We start from the raw sequence: 20,346 nt of genomic DNA on the forward strand, positions 1-20,346 counted from the left end.
GCCATATGCTTTTTTTTTGCATCTAGTGAGATAATTATGTGATTTTTCTCTCTCTCTCTTCTTTTTAGATTAGACAAAAGAGGAATTTATTGGAAGGATATAGAGGTGTGTCATATAGTCAAACCCTGGGAGGTTCAGAGGAGCAGCTGGGACTTAGGAAAAGTCCAATGAAGGACTTGAAAACCACTGGAATTCTCACCATCCTTTTCTCTGTTTCTGTCTGTATATCTTTCACTGCACATGCACCAGAGAAGGACCAACTCTGCCCTCTCTAAAATTCAAAAACTCTGGGGAAAGGTCATTGGCTGGCCATCTGGATCAGATCCCATCCTAGACCAGTCAGCTGTGGCCAGAAAGGTGGGGTCTATAAGCACATGGCAGCTTCCATGACCCCACATGGCTGGAGGGTGGCAGAGGAGGAGCATTTTATAAAAGAAAGGGGGTTACTACTCCCAGAAGAATGCAGGGTGCTGGGCAGACACAGGAGAGCCTTCCTCCTCAAGCTGAAATTCTGGCGGCTAAGACCAGTATAGGGGTCTCCAGGGGCAAGCAGGGCAAGATGTTACTCAAGGCCAGAGGGTCAGGATGAAAGAGAAAAATAAGTTTCAAGATGAAACCAGGGGCCAATCTGCTTTAACTGTACTCAGTTAGTTGTCTGTTTGCAAAAGCAGGTAGATAATGCATTACTAAAGCCGACCCTACAGAGAACATCTCTGACGCTTGGTCACCACGGTTACAGGTGCTTACGTTTTTCAGGAACTGAGAGCGGACTCCTTGTCCAGTTCAGGCTAGTTAAGACCACTGACTCATCAACTGAGCCTGCATGGATGACCAATAGGTGACCCTTTGACATCAGGGGGCCAAAAACTCCACCCTAAGATCATGCTAACGTCACCATTTTGTGAACGTGTCCTATGAAAAGCCATGGAGCTTGACTACACTTGTGCTGATCATCAATCACCTGACTTCTCCTCACCTCCAATCATCTATCCCCACTCTTCAGACATTCCTGCTCCCTTATCCAATAAATATCCCCAATCCCCATTTTCAGAGAGGCAGATCTGAGATTTGTTCTCCTGTCTCTTCACCTAGCTGCCTTGTGAATAAACCCTTTCTCTGACACAAACTTGTTGTCTTAGTGATCGTGCAGCAGAAAAAACGAACCTGGTTTGGTAACAAGGAGAACTTTCAAGAAGTTGGCTGCCTGGCCACAAAAGGATACCACTGAGCAAATTGCTCCAAAAATTCTGTATACTTAACCATTTTTTCACCAATACATCTGAAAGTGTGCAATAAATTAATAGCTATGTAAAAGATTTTAATCTGCTTTGTGTATTTTATTTTTCCTCCTTTTACTAGGGCATGTTTTAGACTTTTACTTTGAGCTGGGAGGTGAAATAGTAGGGAGATTTGGGTAAGTAGGGAGGAGCCAGCTAGGCCCTCAGCTGCCAGCCATTTGAGTCCTGGGTCTTCCTTTTCTTTCCTTCCTTTTTTTTTTTTTTCAGGTGTACATCATTATAGAGTCTTGTGTAGATTACATCATGTTCACCACCCAAAGACTAATTACAATCCATTGCCATGAACGTGTGCCTAATCACCCCTTTTGCCTCCTCCCCCTTCCCTCCCCTCAGGTAACTACCAATCCAGTCTCTGTTGCTATGTGTTTGTTTGTCATTGCTTTTATCTTCTGCTTATGAGTGAGATCATACAGTATTTGACTTTCTCCCTCTGACTTATTTCACTCAGCATAATACCCTCAAGGTCCATCCATGTTGTCAAACATGGCCAGATTTCATCATTTCTTATGGCTGAGTAGTATTCCATTGTGTATATATACCACATCTCCTTTATTCATTCATACTCTGATGGACACCTAGGTTGCTTCCAAGTGTTGGCTATTGTCAATAATGCTGCAGTGAACATAGGGGTGCATATATATTTATGCATTCATGTTTTGATATTCTTTGGATAAATACCCAGCAGTGAAATAGCTGGATCGTATGGTAGTTCTATTCTTAATTTTTTGAGGAATCTCCATACTGTTTTCCATAGTGTGACTGCAGCAGTTTGCACTCCCACCAGCAGTGTATGAGAGTTCCCGCCACTCCATATCCTTTCTAACACTTATTGTTTCCAGTCTTGTTAATTATAGCCATTCTGATGGGAGTGAGGTGATATCTCATTGTAGTTTTGATTTGCATTTCCCTGATAGTTAATGATGTTGAACGTCTTTTCATGTGCCTGTTGGTCATCTGTATATCTTCTTTGGTGAAATGTCTATTCAGATCTTTTGCCCATTTTTAAAATTGGGTTGTTAGGTTTTTTGTTGTTGAGATGTATGAGTTTTTTATATATTTTAGATATTAACCCTTTATCAGATATTTGCTTTGCAAATATCTTCTCCCAACTGTTAGGCTGTCTTTTTGTTTCATTGATGATTTCCTTGGCTGTGCAGAAGCTTGTTAGTTTGATGTAGTCCCATTTGTTTATTTTTTCTATTGTTTCTCTTGTCCACTAAGTCATGGTACTTGAAAATATGCTGCTAAGACCCATGTCAAAGAGCGTACTGCCTATGTTCCCTTCTAGAAGTTTCATGGTTTCAGGTCTTACATTTAAGTCTTTAATCCATTTTGAGTTAATTTTTGTGCATGGTGTAAGATAATTGTCTACGTTCATTCTTTTGCATGTGGCTGTCCAGTTTTCCCAACACCATTTTTTGAAGAGACTTTGCTTTCTCTGTTGTATGTTCTTGGCTCTCTTGTAAAAAGTTAGCTGTCCATAGATGTGTGGGTTTATTTCTGGGCTCTCTCAATTCTGTTCCATTGATCTGTGTGTCTGTTTTTGTGCTAGTACCATGCTGTTTTGGTTACTATAGCTTTGTACTATATTTTGAGATCAGGGATTGTGATACCTCCAGCTTTGTTCTTTTTTCTCAGGATTCCTTTGGCTATTTGGGGTCTTTTGTTGTTGCATATAAATTTTATGATTCTTTGTTCTATTTTTGTGAAAAATGTCATTGGAACTTTGATAGGGATTGCATTGAATATGTAGATTGCTTTAGGAAGTATGGACATTTTAACTATGTTAATTCTTCCAATCCAAGAGCACAGAATAGCTTTCCATTTCTGTGTGTCTTCTTCGTTTTATAGTTTTCAGTGTACAGGTTTTTCACCTCTTTAGTTAAGTTTATTTCTAGGTATTTTATTCTTTTTGTTGCAATTACAGTTGGAACTGTATTCTTAATTTCCCTTTCTGCTACTTCGTTGTTAGTGTATAGAAACACAACTGATTTTTGTATGTTGATTTTGTATCCTGCAACTTTACTGTATTCATTTATTGTTTCTAAAAGTTTTTTTGTGGTTTCTCTGGGGTTTTCTCTATATAAAATCATGTCATCTGCAAATAGTGACAGTTTCATTTCTTGCTTTCCAATTTGGATCCCTTTTATTTCTTTTTCTTGTCTGATTGCCCTAGCTAGGACTTCCAATACTATGTTAAATAAGAGAGGTGACAGTGGGCATCCTTGTCTGGTTCATGTTCTTAGAGAGATAGCTGATTTTTGTCATTTATTCTATTAATATGGTGTATTGCATTGATTTATGCACTTGGTCATGATGTATAACATTTTTATATCTTACTGGATTCAATTTTCTAGTATTTTATTGAGGATTGTTTGTGTCTACATTCTTAAAAGATACTGGTCTGTAGTTTTCTTTCCTTGTGATGTCTTTGTCTGGTTTTGATATCTGAGTATTACTGGCGGTATAGAATGAGTTAGGAAGTATATTAGTTTGCTAGGCTGCTGTAACAAAGTACTACAAACTGGGTGGTCTAAACAATAGAAATTTATTGTTTCATAGCCTCATTCTGGAGGCTAGAAGTCCAAAATCAAGGTGGCAGCAGGGCTGGTTCCTTCTGAGGGCTGTGAAGGGAAGATCTATTCTGGGCCTTTCTCCTGGGCTTGTAGCTGACCATCTACTCCCTCTGTCTCTTCACATCATCTTCCTTCTATGTGGTATCTGTGTCCCAATTTCTCCTTTTTATAAGGACACAAGTCATATTGGATTAGGGCTCACCCTAATGACCTTACTTTAACTTATTACCTCTGCAAAGACCCTGTTTCCAACTAAGGTCACATTCTGAGGTATTGAGGGGTTAGAACTTCAATATGTGATTTTGAGGGGGACACAATTCAACCCATAAAGGAAGTGTTCTCATATTTTCTATATCTTGGAAGAGTTTGTGCAAGATTATTAATTTTTCTTTAAACATTAGGTAGAATGCACTAGTGAAGACTCCTTGTCTGGGGCTTTTCTTCAGAGGAAGTTTTTTGATCACTAACTTAATCTTTTTATTTACTATAGGTCTGTTCAGATTTTCTGTTTATTCTTGACTTGGTGTCAGTAGTTTGTGACTTTCTAGGAATTTTTCCTACAAGGCTATCTAATTTGTTGGCATACAATTGCTCATAGTATTCCCTTATAATTCCTTTTATTTCTGTATGGTCAGTAGTAATGTCCCCTCTTTCATTTCTGATTTTAGTAATTTAAGGCTTCTCTCTGGTTTTTGTAAATCAGTATAGGTTTCTCAATTTTGTTGATATTTTCAAAGAACCAACTTTTGGTTTTGTTGATTATCTCTATAGTTTTTCTATTCTCTACTTCATTTATTTTCACTCCAGTGTCTTATTTCCTTCCTTCTGCTTTTCTTGGGTTTTGTTTGCTCTTGCTTTTCTAGTTTCTTCAGGTCATTGATTTGAGATCTTTCTTCTTTTAAATATAAGTATTTACAGCTATAGTTTTCCTCTAAGCACTGCTTTAGCTGTATTCTATAAGCTTTGGTATGTTGTGTTTTTGTCATTCATCTCAAAATATTTTCTAATTTCCCTTGTTATTTCTTCTTTGACCCATTGATCTGTTGTTTAATTTCCACATATTTGTGAATTCCCAAAATTCATTTCTGTTATTGATTTCTAACTTCATTCCACGGTGGTTGGAGAACATACTTTGTATGATTTCAGTCTTTTAAAATTTATTGGAATTGGTTTTATAGCCTAGCGTATGGTCTATCTTGGAGAACGTTCCATGTAAACGTGAGAGGAATGTGCTGTCTTTCTGTTGTTTGATGGAGTGTTCTAGAGATGTGTGTTAAGTCTACTTGGTTTATCGTATTTTTCAAATCTTCAGTTTCCTTGTTGATCTTTTGTCACGTTTTTCTCCCCATCATTGAAAACGGACTATTGAAATCTCCAACTCTTATTGTTGAGTTGTCTGTTTCTCAGTTTAATTCTGACAGTTTTTATTTCATGTATTTTTGGAGTCTGTTGTTAGGTGCACAAACGTTTATAACTGTTACAGATTATTTGATAGGTTGACACCTTTATTGTTATAAAAAGCTGTCTCCAGTAACAAATTTTGTCTTAACGTCTCTTTGTCTTTTATTATATAGTCATTCCAGTTCTCTTTTGGTTACTGTTTGCATAGTATATCTTTTCCCATCCTTTTACTTTCAACCTGTTTGTGACTTTGAATCTAAAGTGTGTCTCTTGCAGCCAACAGATAGTTGGGTCATGTAAAAACAAAATCCATTCTGCCAATCCTTACCTTTTAATTGGAATGTTAAATCTTTTTACATTTAATGTAATTACTGATAAGGCAGGATTTATATCTGCCATTTTGCTATTTGTCTTCTATATATCTTCTTTTTTGTTTCCCAATTTCTCCATTATTTCTTTCTTTTGTGTTAAATAGACATTTTCTAGTGTGCCATTTCAATTCCTTTGTCGTGTCTTTTCCTATATACTTTAAGTTATTTTCTTACTGGTTGTCTTGGGAATTATAATTAACGTATTTACCAACCACAATTTAGTTTGGGTTAATACCACCTTAATTTCAGTATTATATAAAACTTTACTCCTATATACTCCATTCTATCCTCCCTCCTTTGTACCATGTGTACCAATTACATCATTATATAGCGTGTGCCCATCAACACATATATAATCAACAAGATATATAATTATTGCTTTATGTGTTGTCTTTTAAATCAGACAGGAGAGTTACAAATAAAAAACACATTTATATATTTACCTCTGTAGTTACCTTTATTGATGTTATTTCTTCATGTAGATTTGAGTTGGTGTCTGGTGTCCTTGTAAGTGAGCTTGAGGAACTTCCTGTAGTATATCTCGGAGGGCAGGTCTGTAGTGATGAATTCTCTCAGTTTTTGTTCACCTGTGAATGTCTTCATACTTGGACATTTTTATAATGGGTATTTTGAAGTCTTTTTCTGTGAAATCTGATATCTGGTCATTTCCACAGGCAGTTTCTGTCACCTCTTTTTTTCCATGGTGTGTGGGTTCTATTTTCCTGTTACTTACATGCCTCATAAATTTTTTTATTAGAAACTGGACATTTTAGGGGCCAGCCCAGTGGTGTAGTGGTTAAGTTTGGTGCGCTCCACTTCAGTGGCCCAAGTTCGCGGGTTCGGATCCTGGCTGTGGACCTCCACCAGTCATCAAGCCATGCTGTGGCAGTGTCCCATATACAAAATAGGGGAGGATGGGCACAGATGTTAGCTCAGGGTCACTCTTCCTCATAAAAAGAAAGAAAAGAAACTGGACATTTTAGATAATAAATTGTAGCAACTCTGGGTACTGGCCCCACCCCCCACCAGGATTTCTTTTTGTTTGCTTGTTTGTTTTGTAGTGACTGGCAGATTCTTTCAGTGATGTGGATCCCCTCCCTCTCAGACAGTGTTACATCTCTGCTGTTGCTCCTCAAGGAAGCCCAATTTGGGTATGACAATTAGGATAACAACGGTATTGGCAGGGCTCTCTTTCTTTCTTGCCCTGACCACACCCAGCTGTTAAACTCACTAATTACCAGCTGATTGTTCTATTGTTTCCAGCAATGCCCTGGGGCATAAACCATTCAACAAACCAATCCAATCAGAGCCTAGCTCCTTTGAAGGAAGAGTTTCTGAGATCTCTGTTTGAGGATCTTCTGACCCCAAGAGGGTTCCTCCCAGCTGTTTTATTCCATGTTCTATTATGTAAACTAGCCGGCCTATAGTCTAGGCTGTGCTTTCTTAAAAATCCATGAATCTCCTCCCCGGTTGCCTTTCACCTGAACCTCCACAGTTCTTGACAGTGGCCTCAGGTTTAAACTTCTGCATGCTCTGTTGAAAATGAAGCCAGTTCCTTTGGGAAGAGATTAGGAACCATCTATTTTATAGCCTGTTCCTCTGCCCAGGCAAAATCCCTGAGCTAGGGCTCTAGAGCTTGGGGTGGGGACAATGACAAGCCTCTGTCTGAGTCACACCCTTGCTCTAGGAGCTGAGCAGTGGTGGCAGCAGCCTGAAGTCCCTTTGGCTTGCCTCTTCTGGCATGGAACCACCGCCTCATGGGCTGGGGAAGGGTGATTGGGGCGCCAGTATTCTCAGCATGCTGTACCCCCAGGGAGAGCCTCTATTTCAGAGGAGGGGGCTAAGCAGCAGAAGGGAGTCTCCCTTCCAACAACACTTGCTTGGAATCAGCTTCAGCAATAGGCAGCAGGAGGCAAGATGAGAAACGCTGAAATCCTGCTTCTCCCAGCAAGAAAGCCCTTCAGCTGGTACCTTGGGGAGGGGTAGCCCTGTGTTCTTGGCTGAAACAGTCTGGGTTCTTCACCTCACTGAGCTGGGAAGGGGAGGGAAGGAGTGGTCTTGGTTCAAATACCACACGCTCTTGCTTTTCTTACCAATTTGGGGGGGTAGATTTTCTTAAATCTGTGTTTCTTCATTTGCTATTTGCCTTTAGCACCATTTCTAGAGGCTTTAAATGTTTGTTTCAAAAATAGTTCTCACCAGTTTCACTGGGGAGTAGGTCAGGGGAGCTCCTCACACTGTCATACTGGAAGTTGATCTCCTTCTTCTTCATCTTTCAAGAATAGTTTTGTTGGACATAGAATTCTTGGTTAACTGTCTTTACCCCTTAGCACTTTAAATACAACATCTTTCTGCCTTCTAGCCTCCATGGTTGTCTTAGTCAGCTCAGGCTTCCATAACAAATACCATAGACTGGGTGCCAGAAACAACAGAAATTTATTTTCTTATAATTCTAGAGGCTGGACCTTTGGCTTTGTCGATCCTCTCTACTGATCTTTGAGTCCTTTTCTTTTCTTTTTTGCTGAGGAAGATTTGCCCTGAGCTAACATCTGCTGCCAATCTTCCTTTTTCTGTATGTGAGCTGCCGCCACAGCATGGCCACTGACAGATGAGTGTTGTACGTCTGCGCCCAGGAACTGAACCAGGGCTGCTGAAGCAGAGTGCGCCAAACTTAACCACTAGGCCACTGGGGCTGGCCCCTGATCTTTGTTTTCTATTTCACTAGTTTCTGCTCTTACATTTAGTATATCTTTCTTTTTACTTTTTCTGGGTTAGATTCTTAGTGAATTAATTCCAGTTGAGACTACTGACTTCCTTCTAAGTAATATTTTTGCTGCATCCTCAAGTATTTAGATATGGAGATACTTCATTACCATTCAGTTTTAAATTTTTGAAAAATTTCTATTATAACATCCTCTTTGATTAACAATTTATTTAGAAATGTATATTTTAAATTTCAAAATGTATGAGCATTTAAAATATAGCCTTTTGTTCTTGATTTCTAACTTTTTTGCACCAAGTTTAGAGAATTTATCCCGTGTGATATTTATTCTTTGCAATTTGTTGAGATTTGCTCAGGTCTAATATGTTTTCAATTTGCTTTCTTGAGAAGAATATAATTTCCCTATTTCTTATGATATCAAGTTTGTTGTGTTATTACACACACACACACATAATTTTTTGTTTGTTGCAATCTCCCAGTATGATGATGGATTTGCCCACATTTCTTTCTTTTCTTTTGCTTTATGTATTTTGAAGCTATATTATTAAATGAATACGATTCTAGATATTTAAATCTTCCTTTTATTATTATATAGTGACTTATAATGTACTTTGTCATAAAGCATACTTTATAGACAATAATTTAGCACCTCAACTCTCATTTGGTTTGTTTTTGCCTAACACATCTTTTACTATACCTTTATTTTTAGTCTTCAGGTACGCCACTTATAAATAGCATATAACTATATTAAAAAATCCAGTCTGGCAATCTCTATCTTTTAACTCAAGAGTTTAATCCATTTGTATTTGTTGTGATTATTGATAAATGTGGATTTGTTTCTAACATCTACTGTTTGTTTTCAATTTGTCCTGCCATTCAATGCTGTTTTTCTCTTTTCTTGCTTTTCAAGAATTGCAATTTTTGTTTGGTTGCTTTCTTATTTCATTTTTCCCCTCCTGAGGATTTGGACGTTATATTTTTAGCTTTTTAGTGGTTTCCCTTGACATTTTTCCAGGCTTACTTAATTAAATCTAAATTAGTCCATAATTTATCCCTACCCCAGATACAAGAGTCTCAAAACATTTTAACTCTATCAACTTATATGCCATTTTTGTCCAATCTTCTAGTGTGTCATTTAAAAAAAAACATAAATAGGCATTATTATTTTTATTTATAGACAAGGTATGTTTAGATTTACCTACATGGTCACTATTTCTTTGCTCACCATTCCTTCTTGTTTTTTGGAACCCCCTCTGGGATGATTTTCCTTTTATCTGAAGTGTACTTTATAGAAGCTCTTTGGATAAGAACTATTGGTAAACTCTCTAAATTTTTGTATATTTGCAATATCCTTATTTTACTTTATTGAAAATTGGTTTTGCTGGATTTACAATTTTAAGCTAACAATTATTTCTGCTCTGCACTTTCAAGATATTAGACCAGTATTTTCTGATTTCCAGTGATATTGTTAGATCTGTTATAATTTCACAATTGTAGGTGATTTGCCATTTTTTCCTGGCTGCTTTTAAGAGCTTCTTAGTGTGTCTAAGTTTGGTTTTATTTTTTAAATTTGGTTTCCTGCTTGGTGTCATGCATTGCACTTTGTGCTTTTTTGGATTTCAGTTTTTCATTACTTTTGAAAAACCCTCAGCCTTTATCTCTTTAAAATTTGCCTTTATACAATTTTTTCTTTTTGGAACTCCAGTTATTTATATGTTAGACTTTTTCACTTTAACCTTTATCTCTTTTAACCTCTCTTTTATGTTTTATATCCAATTTTCTCTTGTTTTGCATTCTGGGTAATTTCTTCAGCTTCATTTTAGAATTCACTAATTTTCTCCAGTCTGCCGTTAAATCCTCAGATTAGGTTTGTTTCCAATAATTTTTCATTTCTGAAGGTTCTATTTTTTTATCATGCCTGATCCTTTCATAGTGTCTTATTGCTGACTTATTTTGTGACTCTATTTTGTAATTCTTTAGATCCAGTATATCATTCTATGTTTGATAATTCTATTAAGTCCTTAGGAGTCGTGTTTGTGCTGATTCTCACCTATGGTTTGTTGACCCTAGCTACTGAGCTTCTATTTGGGTTGATCTGAATTGAGGGTGCTTTTCTCCAGAAAGAACTTGACTTTGCTTTTGCTGGGAACCCAGGAGAGCATTGTTTTGCTTGTTTGTTTTTGTGTGCATGTGTGCTCCCATTTATTTTCTGCCCTGGTGATTTCCCTTACCTCCTGAGAGCTCAGCAGTGCATTAAAAAGTATGTCTTTTGTCCAGGAACTATTTGCTTTGTAGCACGAAGGCTCTTCAGGAAGTGAAACCCCTAATGAATTCTCTAGTTAGGGAATAGCTTTAAGTGCTGGGTAAAATTAGATTTTCAAGAGTAGGCTTTGCATATGATGGAAATTATAGAAATAAGCTAGGTTTCTGTTCCAATAAATGAAATCAACACTCACTAAACAAGGGGTTGATTATCCACTTTATGGGAGGATTGGCAGTGGAGGCCTTTTGGTTGCTAAGTGCATCAAAGGTTCAATTTGTGACTGTTCATTTCTGAACAGAGAAAACAAAAATGAAGCCAAAGCATTCTGAGTAACTATTAGAGATCAAACTGAACTAAGATAAACTATCTGGAATTATTACAGAAACTGGTGGGGGAAAACAGAATTTAACTGAACAAAAATTCCACTTTGCACATTTCCCAGGAAACGCAATTGGTATCTTTCACACTAGACAAAAAATGTTATAAACAAGTTTGTTGTTGTTGTTAACCTACCATGTGTCTCTGGTCAGTTCCCTTTTCACTTTCTCCAACCATTAGTTTTAACCTTTTCCTTTCTCTTCAACCCACAGAGCCAAACTTTCCTCCTTCTCTGTCACTCTCAGCAGACGCCATTGACCATTTTTTTTACAAAGGACGTAGACATCATCAGAAGAGAATTTCCACACCTCACATCACCAAAGCTAGACCTTCCCTTCACTGGCATCTACCCTTTTCTCCTAATTGTAAGACAAGCCGCCCCTCATCCTCACTAAACCACCTGCGCTCCTGGCCTCATCTCTTCCCATATCCTCTAGGACTCTGATTCCCATTCTCTCTCTCTCTCATTCTCTCGCCCCCTCCTTCCCACTGTCTTTCATCTTCAACCACTCCTGTTCATCTTGCTCTTTTCCAGAAACATCTAACGCACGTTCAGGGAAGAACCATGGAAAAAAATAACCAACTCTCCTTCTATCCTCTTATAGCTCTCTAGGTACCACCCCTCTCTCTCCACTTCACAGGCAATCTCAAGAGTTGTCCAGGATTAGTCATCATTTCCTTACTTCTCACTCATTCCCAATCTTTATTTTATTCCCAACACTCCATTGAAATTCTCACCATAAAGTTTCCATATTTCCAAATCCAGTGGAAATTTATTGGTCTCCACCCTACTTGACTTCTCCACCGTATTCAACACTGTTTCAAACACACAGTGTGTGCATGCGTCCACACAAGCATGTGTATGAGCACACACACACACATTCTTTAGCCCTTATTTTTAAAATATGTCATAGAGGGTCAACGATGTTTAGTTGAATATCATTGCATTTGTCTTAAAACCAACTCATTTATTATAAGATTATTACTTATAATAATTACTATTCATTTTTAGAGTTATATATTTTTAGTGTAAATATCTTTATTTCTACTTTAAATTTCAATTAAGACCTTAAGTTGATTTTAAAAACTATATGCATAGGTAGATTTTATTATTTCTGAATTTCATTTTAGGTTAGTAAAAAGAGATTTTCAACATATTTGTTAGGAGAAGTTGGTGCTGGTCTGGTGGGACTGCGTTCTGCTCTACTGGCACCAACTCTCTCTGTGAGGAGACCAGGGACGCGCCCCAGTGCAAGGAGCCTCCGCCCTTCCAAGGGCCCACTTCGTTGCTTTTGGAAAAGAGTCAGCTTGTCAAAGAGCTGAATGATAATTCTTCTCTCTAACTAATACGAGTTATTTTGGTTGCTTCTTAGTTCTTATGTGAGCTACCCGAATAGTGGCTGTTTTTCAACTATTTTATGCTTCTTTTTAAACTTTACTCTCCCAGCGTTAGACGTAGGAGGACACCAAATAGAAAAACAAACCTCCAAGCACAAGGTTTTTTTCTGTTGAAAATCATCTGTAGTGAAGTTGTTTTCTGGCCATGGTTCCTTCTTTAGAAAATCCTTATCATGGGCTCAAAATGGCAAGGCCATCTTTTGGTTATTGTTCCCAAGAACTGGTTTTTAGCCACTAGACTTCCTTCTGCACATGGGTTTCTGGTTTTCTTCCCTACACAGTTAGACAATTCTGGTTGCTTCAGTGGAAGAGCTTGACCGCATGACAGTTGGGTGTTCTCTGAAGAGAGTTCCTGTTTCCTGATGGACTCAGGCCTGACATGCAGCACACCCCGGGGGCATCCTGTGTGGAGCACGGAGGGCAGGGCGGCGGCTCTGGTGAGCGTGAACTCCCTCTGCCTTTAAGAGAACAACGGGGTCGCAGCAGCATTGGCAGTATGCAGAGGCATCCCTCCCAGCACAGCCAGGGAACCAGGGTCGTGGGGAAGATGAATGGGGCAGAGACTGGCGTGGCTGCTTGTGGGCTGTGGACTACAGCACGGCAGAGACGAAGGAAGCCAGCTGAGAGCCCTTGTAACTCAGAGTGTCCGAGGATCAACACCTTCAGTGTCACCTGGGACCTTATTAGAAATGCACAGTCTCGGGCCTCACCTGGACCCGTGAACAAGATCCCTACGTGACTCCCTTGCACATAATAGTTTGAGAAGCCCTGCTGCTCTAACCTACACTCAGGGCTGCAGCTTTCAGACCACAGCACTCCCTCCAGGAAGCCTTCCCCGCCCCTCCGTGGGCCTTGGGTGCTCCTTTCACATGCTCCTGCACTGTGCCACCGGGATCTCACCCGTGTCCTTACTGGCCTATTGCTGTAGGTCTGTACGTCTGCCCCTCCTGTGAGCCGCGCTCTAGCCCAGATCATTCTGCGCTGGCCTTGCACGTTGCCTGACTCAACAAGCTCCAATCAGAAGGCCCATGGAGGCAGTGAAGGAATGGGTGGCCAGGTGATTGACAGAATACAAAGAAAAGCCTGAAATTCACGGAAGGTTAGGTGTTTATTTTCGCTGCTTCTTAGACAAGCTCTACAAGGTAAAAACAAAATACACACTCTTTCAACATGAGCATAGATTTTAAACGTCAACCTCGGACCGCGGCATTTAGGATTTCCAGAGCATGTTGGGTCAGGCACTTTTGTACCCAGAGGCACGTAGAACTTACCAGGCTCTAAGGGAATTTACTCTTGGGGATGCTGTTGCCAGCGGCCGGGTGAGGTAGGGAAGAGCAGCGGCAGACAAAGATCAAAGTCAAGCACACAGCCCACCCTGACTTTCATGAGCTGATTGTCCGATTGGTAGGTGGCCAGGCCCTCTGCTGAACCTGCTTGTGCCCTCCTGTCACCCACCTTGGAATCCTTTCCCTCCTGAGGAGCACCCACAGCAGAAGGTGGGCAGGGAAGGGGAGGGAACACACTGGACTCGGCCATGTGTTGGCATCTTTGGTATGAGGAACCATCTCTGGGCCCAGGGAGGGCCGGAGAAGGAAGGCAGCCAATACTGTCTAGGGTTAGCGATCCTTGGGGGGGGGGGGGGGGGAGATGCCTGTTGCCCAGGTTCTCCCTGCTTCCTATCAGCAGGAAATTGATGGGCCCTCATTTTGCCAAGCAAATGCTGAAACCTCTGCTTCGCCCGCCTCCTTTTCAGTGAGCCTCTGAGGGCCACGGCTGCCGCTCCATCAGGGCCAATTTAGGAGACAAGCTTCTGCTGCTCAGCCTTGGAGCAGCCGATGGAAAACATCTGCAGGAAGCAGACAGTTGCGCCTGCTCTGCCTCCCCTCCATCAGTCACTGGCCTAATGAGATATTCTTGCACTTGGGTTCTTTTTTTCCTTTTCACTAAAGGACCCTAATGCGCTCCACAGACATGAGCTCATGAAGCCTTCCTGGGGGAGCAGGGGCATCCTCTCCTTGTAACATTATCTGGTCAGCCTTTGCCGGCTCGACTCTCTTTGTTCCATCCTAAGATGCCCTCCGGCTCAGGAGACCTAAGAAATATAAGTGTGACCAGCATTTGCAGTAGAGTCAGTGCGCATCTCACTGATGTCTTCCATCAGGACCTCCCAGCCTTTGTGTTCAAAGGGGCTTTTTCAGCAGAGATGGCAGATCTCCTGGTTCTGCCAGGGGTTGGGGGCTCAGCCACGAACAGCTGTTTCTCTGCAGGGGAAGAAGTAAAGTCAGTTTCAGTACGAATCAGTGAGGGATGGCATATGATTCGAGGACGTGCGTCCTGTGGCCCTGGCTGTGGTCCAGCCTCTTGTGCTTTGGGGCAGCAGCGTTTCAAGTCTGGAGCTTTGGCGGAAAAGACTCTCCTGACTCTTTTGAAACGTAACCCTCTGTTAGGAGGAACTTGGAGCCATAGTGGTTTTCTGGGCGCTCGAAAGGCAGGTTCTTTGTCCAGAGGCAGCAGAGGCCATCTGAAGAGGTTCCCGGTGTTTTTCCATAGGACCAATTTAATGAGGACAATCAGTCCTTCAGCGCCCTGGGCTGGTCCTGAGAAAGGCTCAGCTGCAACACTGCGCGTGCTCTTGTGTGTCCCCCTCCCACTTGAACTCACTTTTACAGGGTCTGCTCTAGGCATTCCTGGGAGACAGTCAAACTAATGATCTAAAAGGTGAGAAGGCACAGTGGTCGAAAGAATGGTCATCACCAACTTAAAGGAAGGAAAGAAATTACACTCGTTCTCAAGATGGGGTTCATTAGTGGCTCCGGCAAGGAGGTGACTTCACACTCCCACAGGAGGATCAATTTGCAGCTGCTGTGGTGACTTCTGACTTTCAGGAAAAAATCTTGCCAGCTCAGGGAGGATTGGGGGAGCAGCTTCAGCCCCAACACACACCCCCTCCCCCTCCACGCCAGGCAGAGGGCTCTCAGCACGCAGACGCCAGGCTCGGCCCCCAGTGCCCTTGCTCCCCAGCTTGACATCCTGCTGCCATGGAAGGTGGACGAGGCAGGAGCCGCAGCCGCTGCTTACCGGCGACTCTTCAGCCCCGTGCACCCGCATTGGGCTCCAGGCAGAGTTGCTGTCTGCCCTGCCACCTCAGAGTCCCAGCCTGGCAAAAGCCTTGGGAAAGGAGCAGAAAGGGGTTGGGGGGCACCCATGGATCGAATCCACCAAGGTACAAGCCTCTCACTGCCTTCTCTGTGCAAAAAAGCATGTGAATATCTCTGCAAATGTCACGACAGTGCGAGCTGCTGTTCTCCAGACATCTGGCACTTGCTTTTACATCTACCAGTTGAAATCTCAGGGACTCAACTTTTTAGCTAAGTAAATATAATTGCAAATCCTGTTATACATATGAAATATATAGGAACATATACATCACACGCACGTGTCATTCTGCATATTACTACATACATTTGCGTTCCAGGAATTCGGACCTCAAACCGCCAGTTTGTGCACAATCTCATCACACTGCACGGTCAAGAAAAGAAGCCCTGACAGGCTCAGGGCACCGTCCTGCCCCGTCTGGTTTCCGGCGCCGGGCGCAGGCACCTCACACGTGGCTGGTCTTCTGGGCCAGGGTGTGGTCCATGGGCAGCGTGAACTTGATGGCGCCGTCCTTCTCCCAGCCCCTCCGGATCTTGGAGAGTCTGCGGCTGACGCAGGGCAGGAGGAACAGGCCCCTGGCCAGGATGACGACGCAGGGCACCAGCAGTGTGAGCGTGAAGGTGGGAGGCAAGTAGAACTTGTAGCGGCTCTCCTCAAAGGCGCGGGTCCAGCCGTAGGTGAGCGTGTGCAGGGTGCTCAGCACCAGGGCCACAAAGCCCAGGGTGGACTGCAGAGGAAAAGAAGGCTGGGGTTAGAGCCAGGGTGACGACGGCCGCACTGATTCCACCCGTGGCTCATCCACTTGCCTGGCAGAGGGGAAGGAAGGCGGGCGGCTCTGGGTTCAGATCTCAGCCCTGTGACTCACTCTCTGCCTAAACGCTCCGAGCCTCAGTTGCCCCAACAGAAAAATGGGAATGATGCTTCTACCCTGAAGGTGTATAAGGACTGATTGATTCCTGAGGGTTCAATACAATAACAATGCTTTCCCCCAGACTGTGTTATTCATACCTCTGGTGGCTGCCAGAGGACTTTAGATGGAATCAAGTTCAAAGAAGTTTAAAACCATGTTACTAATTTTGTGTATATTTTAATGTGTATTAGAGTAACAAGTGTCAGCCAGCATACCAAAATCATAATTTCACAGTAGTATTTGGCCTAAGGCCAGATAAAAAAGTGACTTGATTTTAAGTCGATGTAAAGATAAACACAAAATTAAAAATTTACTTGCTACGTGGATTTTGCACCAACAGTGAAGGTGGCTCCCAGGGCCTGCTGGCTGGGTGGCCCGACGCTGTACCTGAAGCCCCCAGGAACAAGTAGATGCTCTCCGTGGGTGCTGGTCCCTAACCTCCTGCCCACACTCTGAGTTATCAAGACCATCACAAATCCAAAGGAAATGGTCAAGGCCATCTTACAGTGGAGCATCCCATGCCTTGAGCCACATCTGGGCTGTTGTGGGTCAGCCAAGAGCAGCTCCTCATCACCCCACATGCTGCACAAACATGACTTTCCATGGGAAGTGTGACATGAAGATAGCTGGACGTGCTGATCTGGACCTTGAGCCTCCGGGAATCCTTTGTTCGTAAGGTTTCCTGTAGACTACAGATGAGGAGTTCCAGACTGCTGTGGGTGCTGGTCTCAACTGACACTGTGACCCCGGGCAAGTCACTTAATCAGCCTCAGTGAGAAATCAGTGCCTCCAGGAGTGAAGTCAGAGGTGCAGGGGAGGCACGGTGTGCTGTGGTGTTCTCCAGTCCCAGAGGAGGCAGCCACTGGGGAGCCGCCTCTGCTCCAGAGGGCGCTAAGGGTTAGGGCTTTGCAGGGATGGGGAGGAGAGGCATGGGCCGTCCTGACTGAATTCCGTAAGAACTGAGGAGCCACTGAGGGATCTGGGGAGACCTGTGTTTAGTATATAAGGAATGAAAATGGCGGTGACCCATCAAGTGATGGATTTCTCCAAGGAGACATTACAAGGGTTTAATTGAAATGTGGTGGCACGATGGCACCTCAAGGTGCTCTTTATAGGCTGAGTTTGAGCTTTCCCAGGAGAAGGTGCAACTTGGCCTCCTGGATTTCCTTCTAGCCCACCGGTCAGCATCGATCCAGGGGCCCAGCTTGGAGACGCCATCTTGTTTGTCCCCTCAGACATGGTTCAAAGTGGGCCTGATTCTACCAGCAGGCCTCATTCTCGCTGCTCCGTGGGGTGGGGGACACTCTGCTTGGACCCCCTCCAGGACAAACACCAGGACGGTGAACCTCAGCCAGTGGGAGACAAGGTTTGGAAGAACTGCTTGTAACGCTTTTACTAAAAATAATGATAAACATTTTCTAATGGCTATACACTATAAGTTCATAGACAGGTTCCCAAGTACAACATTTTTGACCCCACATGAAATAGGAGCTGCCAAAAGATCCTCAGTCTCCATCCTTCCTAGCCATCTGTGGTTCTTCTTGGCTTTGTGACCACTTCCAGGATCTTTTTATCTCATCTTTAACACTTCCTGGCTCAACACAGCCCATTGGGAAAGAACACGGTTGGCTCTGTGCTAACACCCACGGTTATTTCACGTGTCTTATTAAAACGGTCGGTCGCCCTACATGAAAGCCTCCTCAACTGCAAGTCACATGTAATCAAGTCCTTGTCGCTTCCAGATGTGTCTATCAGGAGTTCCAAATCCCCCGCACCTTCTGAACCACATCAACCTTTTCCAACTTCTGATCTATTGATATCGAAGACTGGGGTTAAAAGGGTCCCCAGCACTGAGAAAATGCTTGGGATTATCATTCAGAATATATAGAGAACTCTTACACTCAACAACAACAAAACAACCTAATTTAAAAATAGGCAAAAGACTTAAATAGAAATTTCTCCAAAGAAGATATACAAATGGCCAATAAACACATGAGGAAATGCTTAATATGACTAATCATGAGGGAAATGCAAATCAAAACCACAGTGAGATACCACTTCACACCTGTTAGGATGGCTACTATCAAAAAAACCCCAGAAAATGCATTGGGGAGGACGTGGAGAAACTGGAACCCTTGTGCACTGCTGGTGGGAAAGTAAAAGGGTGCAGCTGCTGTGGGAAATAGGGCAGCTCCTCAATGAAGAAAAAATCCCATTACCGTGAGCTCCAGCAACTCCACTTCTGGCATACACCCAAAGAACTGAACGCAGGATCTTGAAGAGAATCTGCACACCCACGTTCACAGGGGCATTATTCAGAACAGACGAAATGTGGCAGCAACCCAAGTGCCCACTGACACATGAATGGGTAAGCAAAATGTGGCATTTCTACACAATGGAATATTATTCAGCCTTAAAAAGGAAGGAAATCCTGACATATGCTATGACATGGATGAACCTTGAGGCCATTATGCTGAGTGAAATAAGCCAGTCACACAAAGAGAAATACTCTATGATTGCACTTCCATGAGGCGCCTATGTGAGGTAGTAAAAAACAGGAAGTAGAATGGTGGCGGCCAGGGGCTGGGAGGAGGGTAGAATGGGGAGGACTTGTGTAATGGGTAGAGTTTCAGTTTTGCAAGATGAAAAGAGCCCTGGAGAGGGATGGTGGTGATGGCTGCACAACAATATGAATGTACTTAATACCACTGACCTGTACACGGAAAAATGGCTAAGGTGGTACATTTTGTGTTATGTGTATTTTACCGCAGCAGAAAAAATTGAGGGGGGAGGAAAGGTCCTCAGCACTGACGATCAGGAATACATCTTGAGTAAGCCTGACAACCACCCTGACATTCCCCAACCAGCTGCCCAGCCCCAAACTGTCCCGTGTGGGTTTACCGGGCTTTGCTGGGAGGGCTGGGAAGCGCCTTCACCCCTGAGAGTTTATCAGTCTGAGGCTGTGGTTTTCAAATCTGGTTACTTTCAAGTCACCTGGGGAGCTTGGGGAAAAGATTAATGCCCAAGCCCCAGACCCAGAAATGCAGATTAAATTGGCTTAGGTTGGGGCTCAGGCATCGGTAGGTTTCAGAAGTTCAGCGATGATGCTCATGTGCATCATGGTGGACTAAGAACCACTGATTCAGGAGGCTCTCATCACTCAAACCCTTGGAGTTTCAGGCTGAGAAGTCTTCATGGGCCCGTCTACCCAGGCCATTTGATTGGGGTGGACGTGGTCCTATCTGTTCCTTCTATAAGGACCCACTGCGGGCCTTGATGGGCCTACTCTCTGCATCATGGGGCTTTCCCAGATGCTGCAGCAATGAGAACCCACCCAGGCCTGGGAACCTAGCCTTGGTGACCCCAGTAGAGCCTTAGCATCTCCCTTGGTGACAGGCCCTGGAGCCCCGGTGTTTGGCCCATGTGAGCCACAGTCCCCAGCCCCTAATTTGGAGAGTGATGGATTATGCTGGATATGCACCAGGAAAATATGGAGATGCTGCTCCTGTTCATACATCCTCATCCTTTTGCCATCCAAAATCCCATGGTGACAAATGGCAGGAAGCCCCAGCCTCAGCCTAATGGTTCACAGAGAGGGCTGACAGCCAAAGACCAGCCAATAACAAAGGGCCTTTTGACTTTCCAATCCTAATGGGAAGCCTGGATGATTCCAGCGAGTTCATTCCATAAAATTCTCTCCTTGGGAACAATTTAAAAATCCCAGAACAGCCAAAGGAAGCCAAAAGTAAAGGAGGCATTGTCATGGGGCAATTAATAACCCTCCTTTCCACACCCTGCCCAAGCTAAGGCCATTTTTATTATATGTAAGCTTGTTAGCAAAAAAGAAACAGCCAGGTTGTCGGTGGCACCTGC

The 20,346-nt window shown here is 42.9% G+C and overlaps 1 protein-coding gene across 10 annotated transcripts in view; it reads right to left on the reverse strand.

Annotated features, from left to right (window-relative positions):
- Nucleotides 1-11,754: 11,754 nt before the first annotated feature.
- The window catches only part of STEAP3 (STEAP3 metalloreductase), a 49,521-nt gene continuing 40,929 nt past the window's right edge, over nucleotides 11,755-20,346 (reverse strand). For all 10 annotated transcript variants that reach the window (XM_046659673.1, XM_046659675.1, XM_046659679.1 and 7 more), the window contains one exon: nucleotides 11,755-16,290. In XM_046659673.1, coding sequence (XP_046515629.1) covers nucleotides 16,009-16,290 — 282 coding nt within the window. In that variant the 3' untranslated portion in view covers nucleotides 11,755-16,008. The remainder of the gene's footprint in view (nucleotides 16,291-20,346) is intronic.

This window comes from Equus quagga, chromosome 4 (genome assembly GCF_021613505.1).
Source record: "Equus quagga isolate Etosha38 chromosome 4, UCLA_HA_Equagga_1.0, whole genome shotgun sequence".
Taxonomy (NCBI): Eukaryota; Metazoa; Chordata; class Mammalia; order Perissodactyla; family Equidae; genus Equus; species Equus quagga.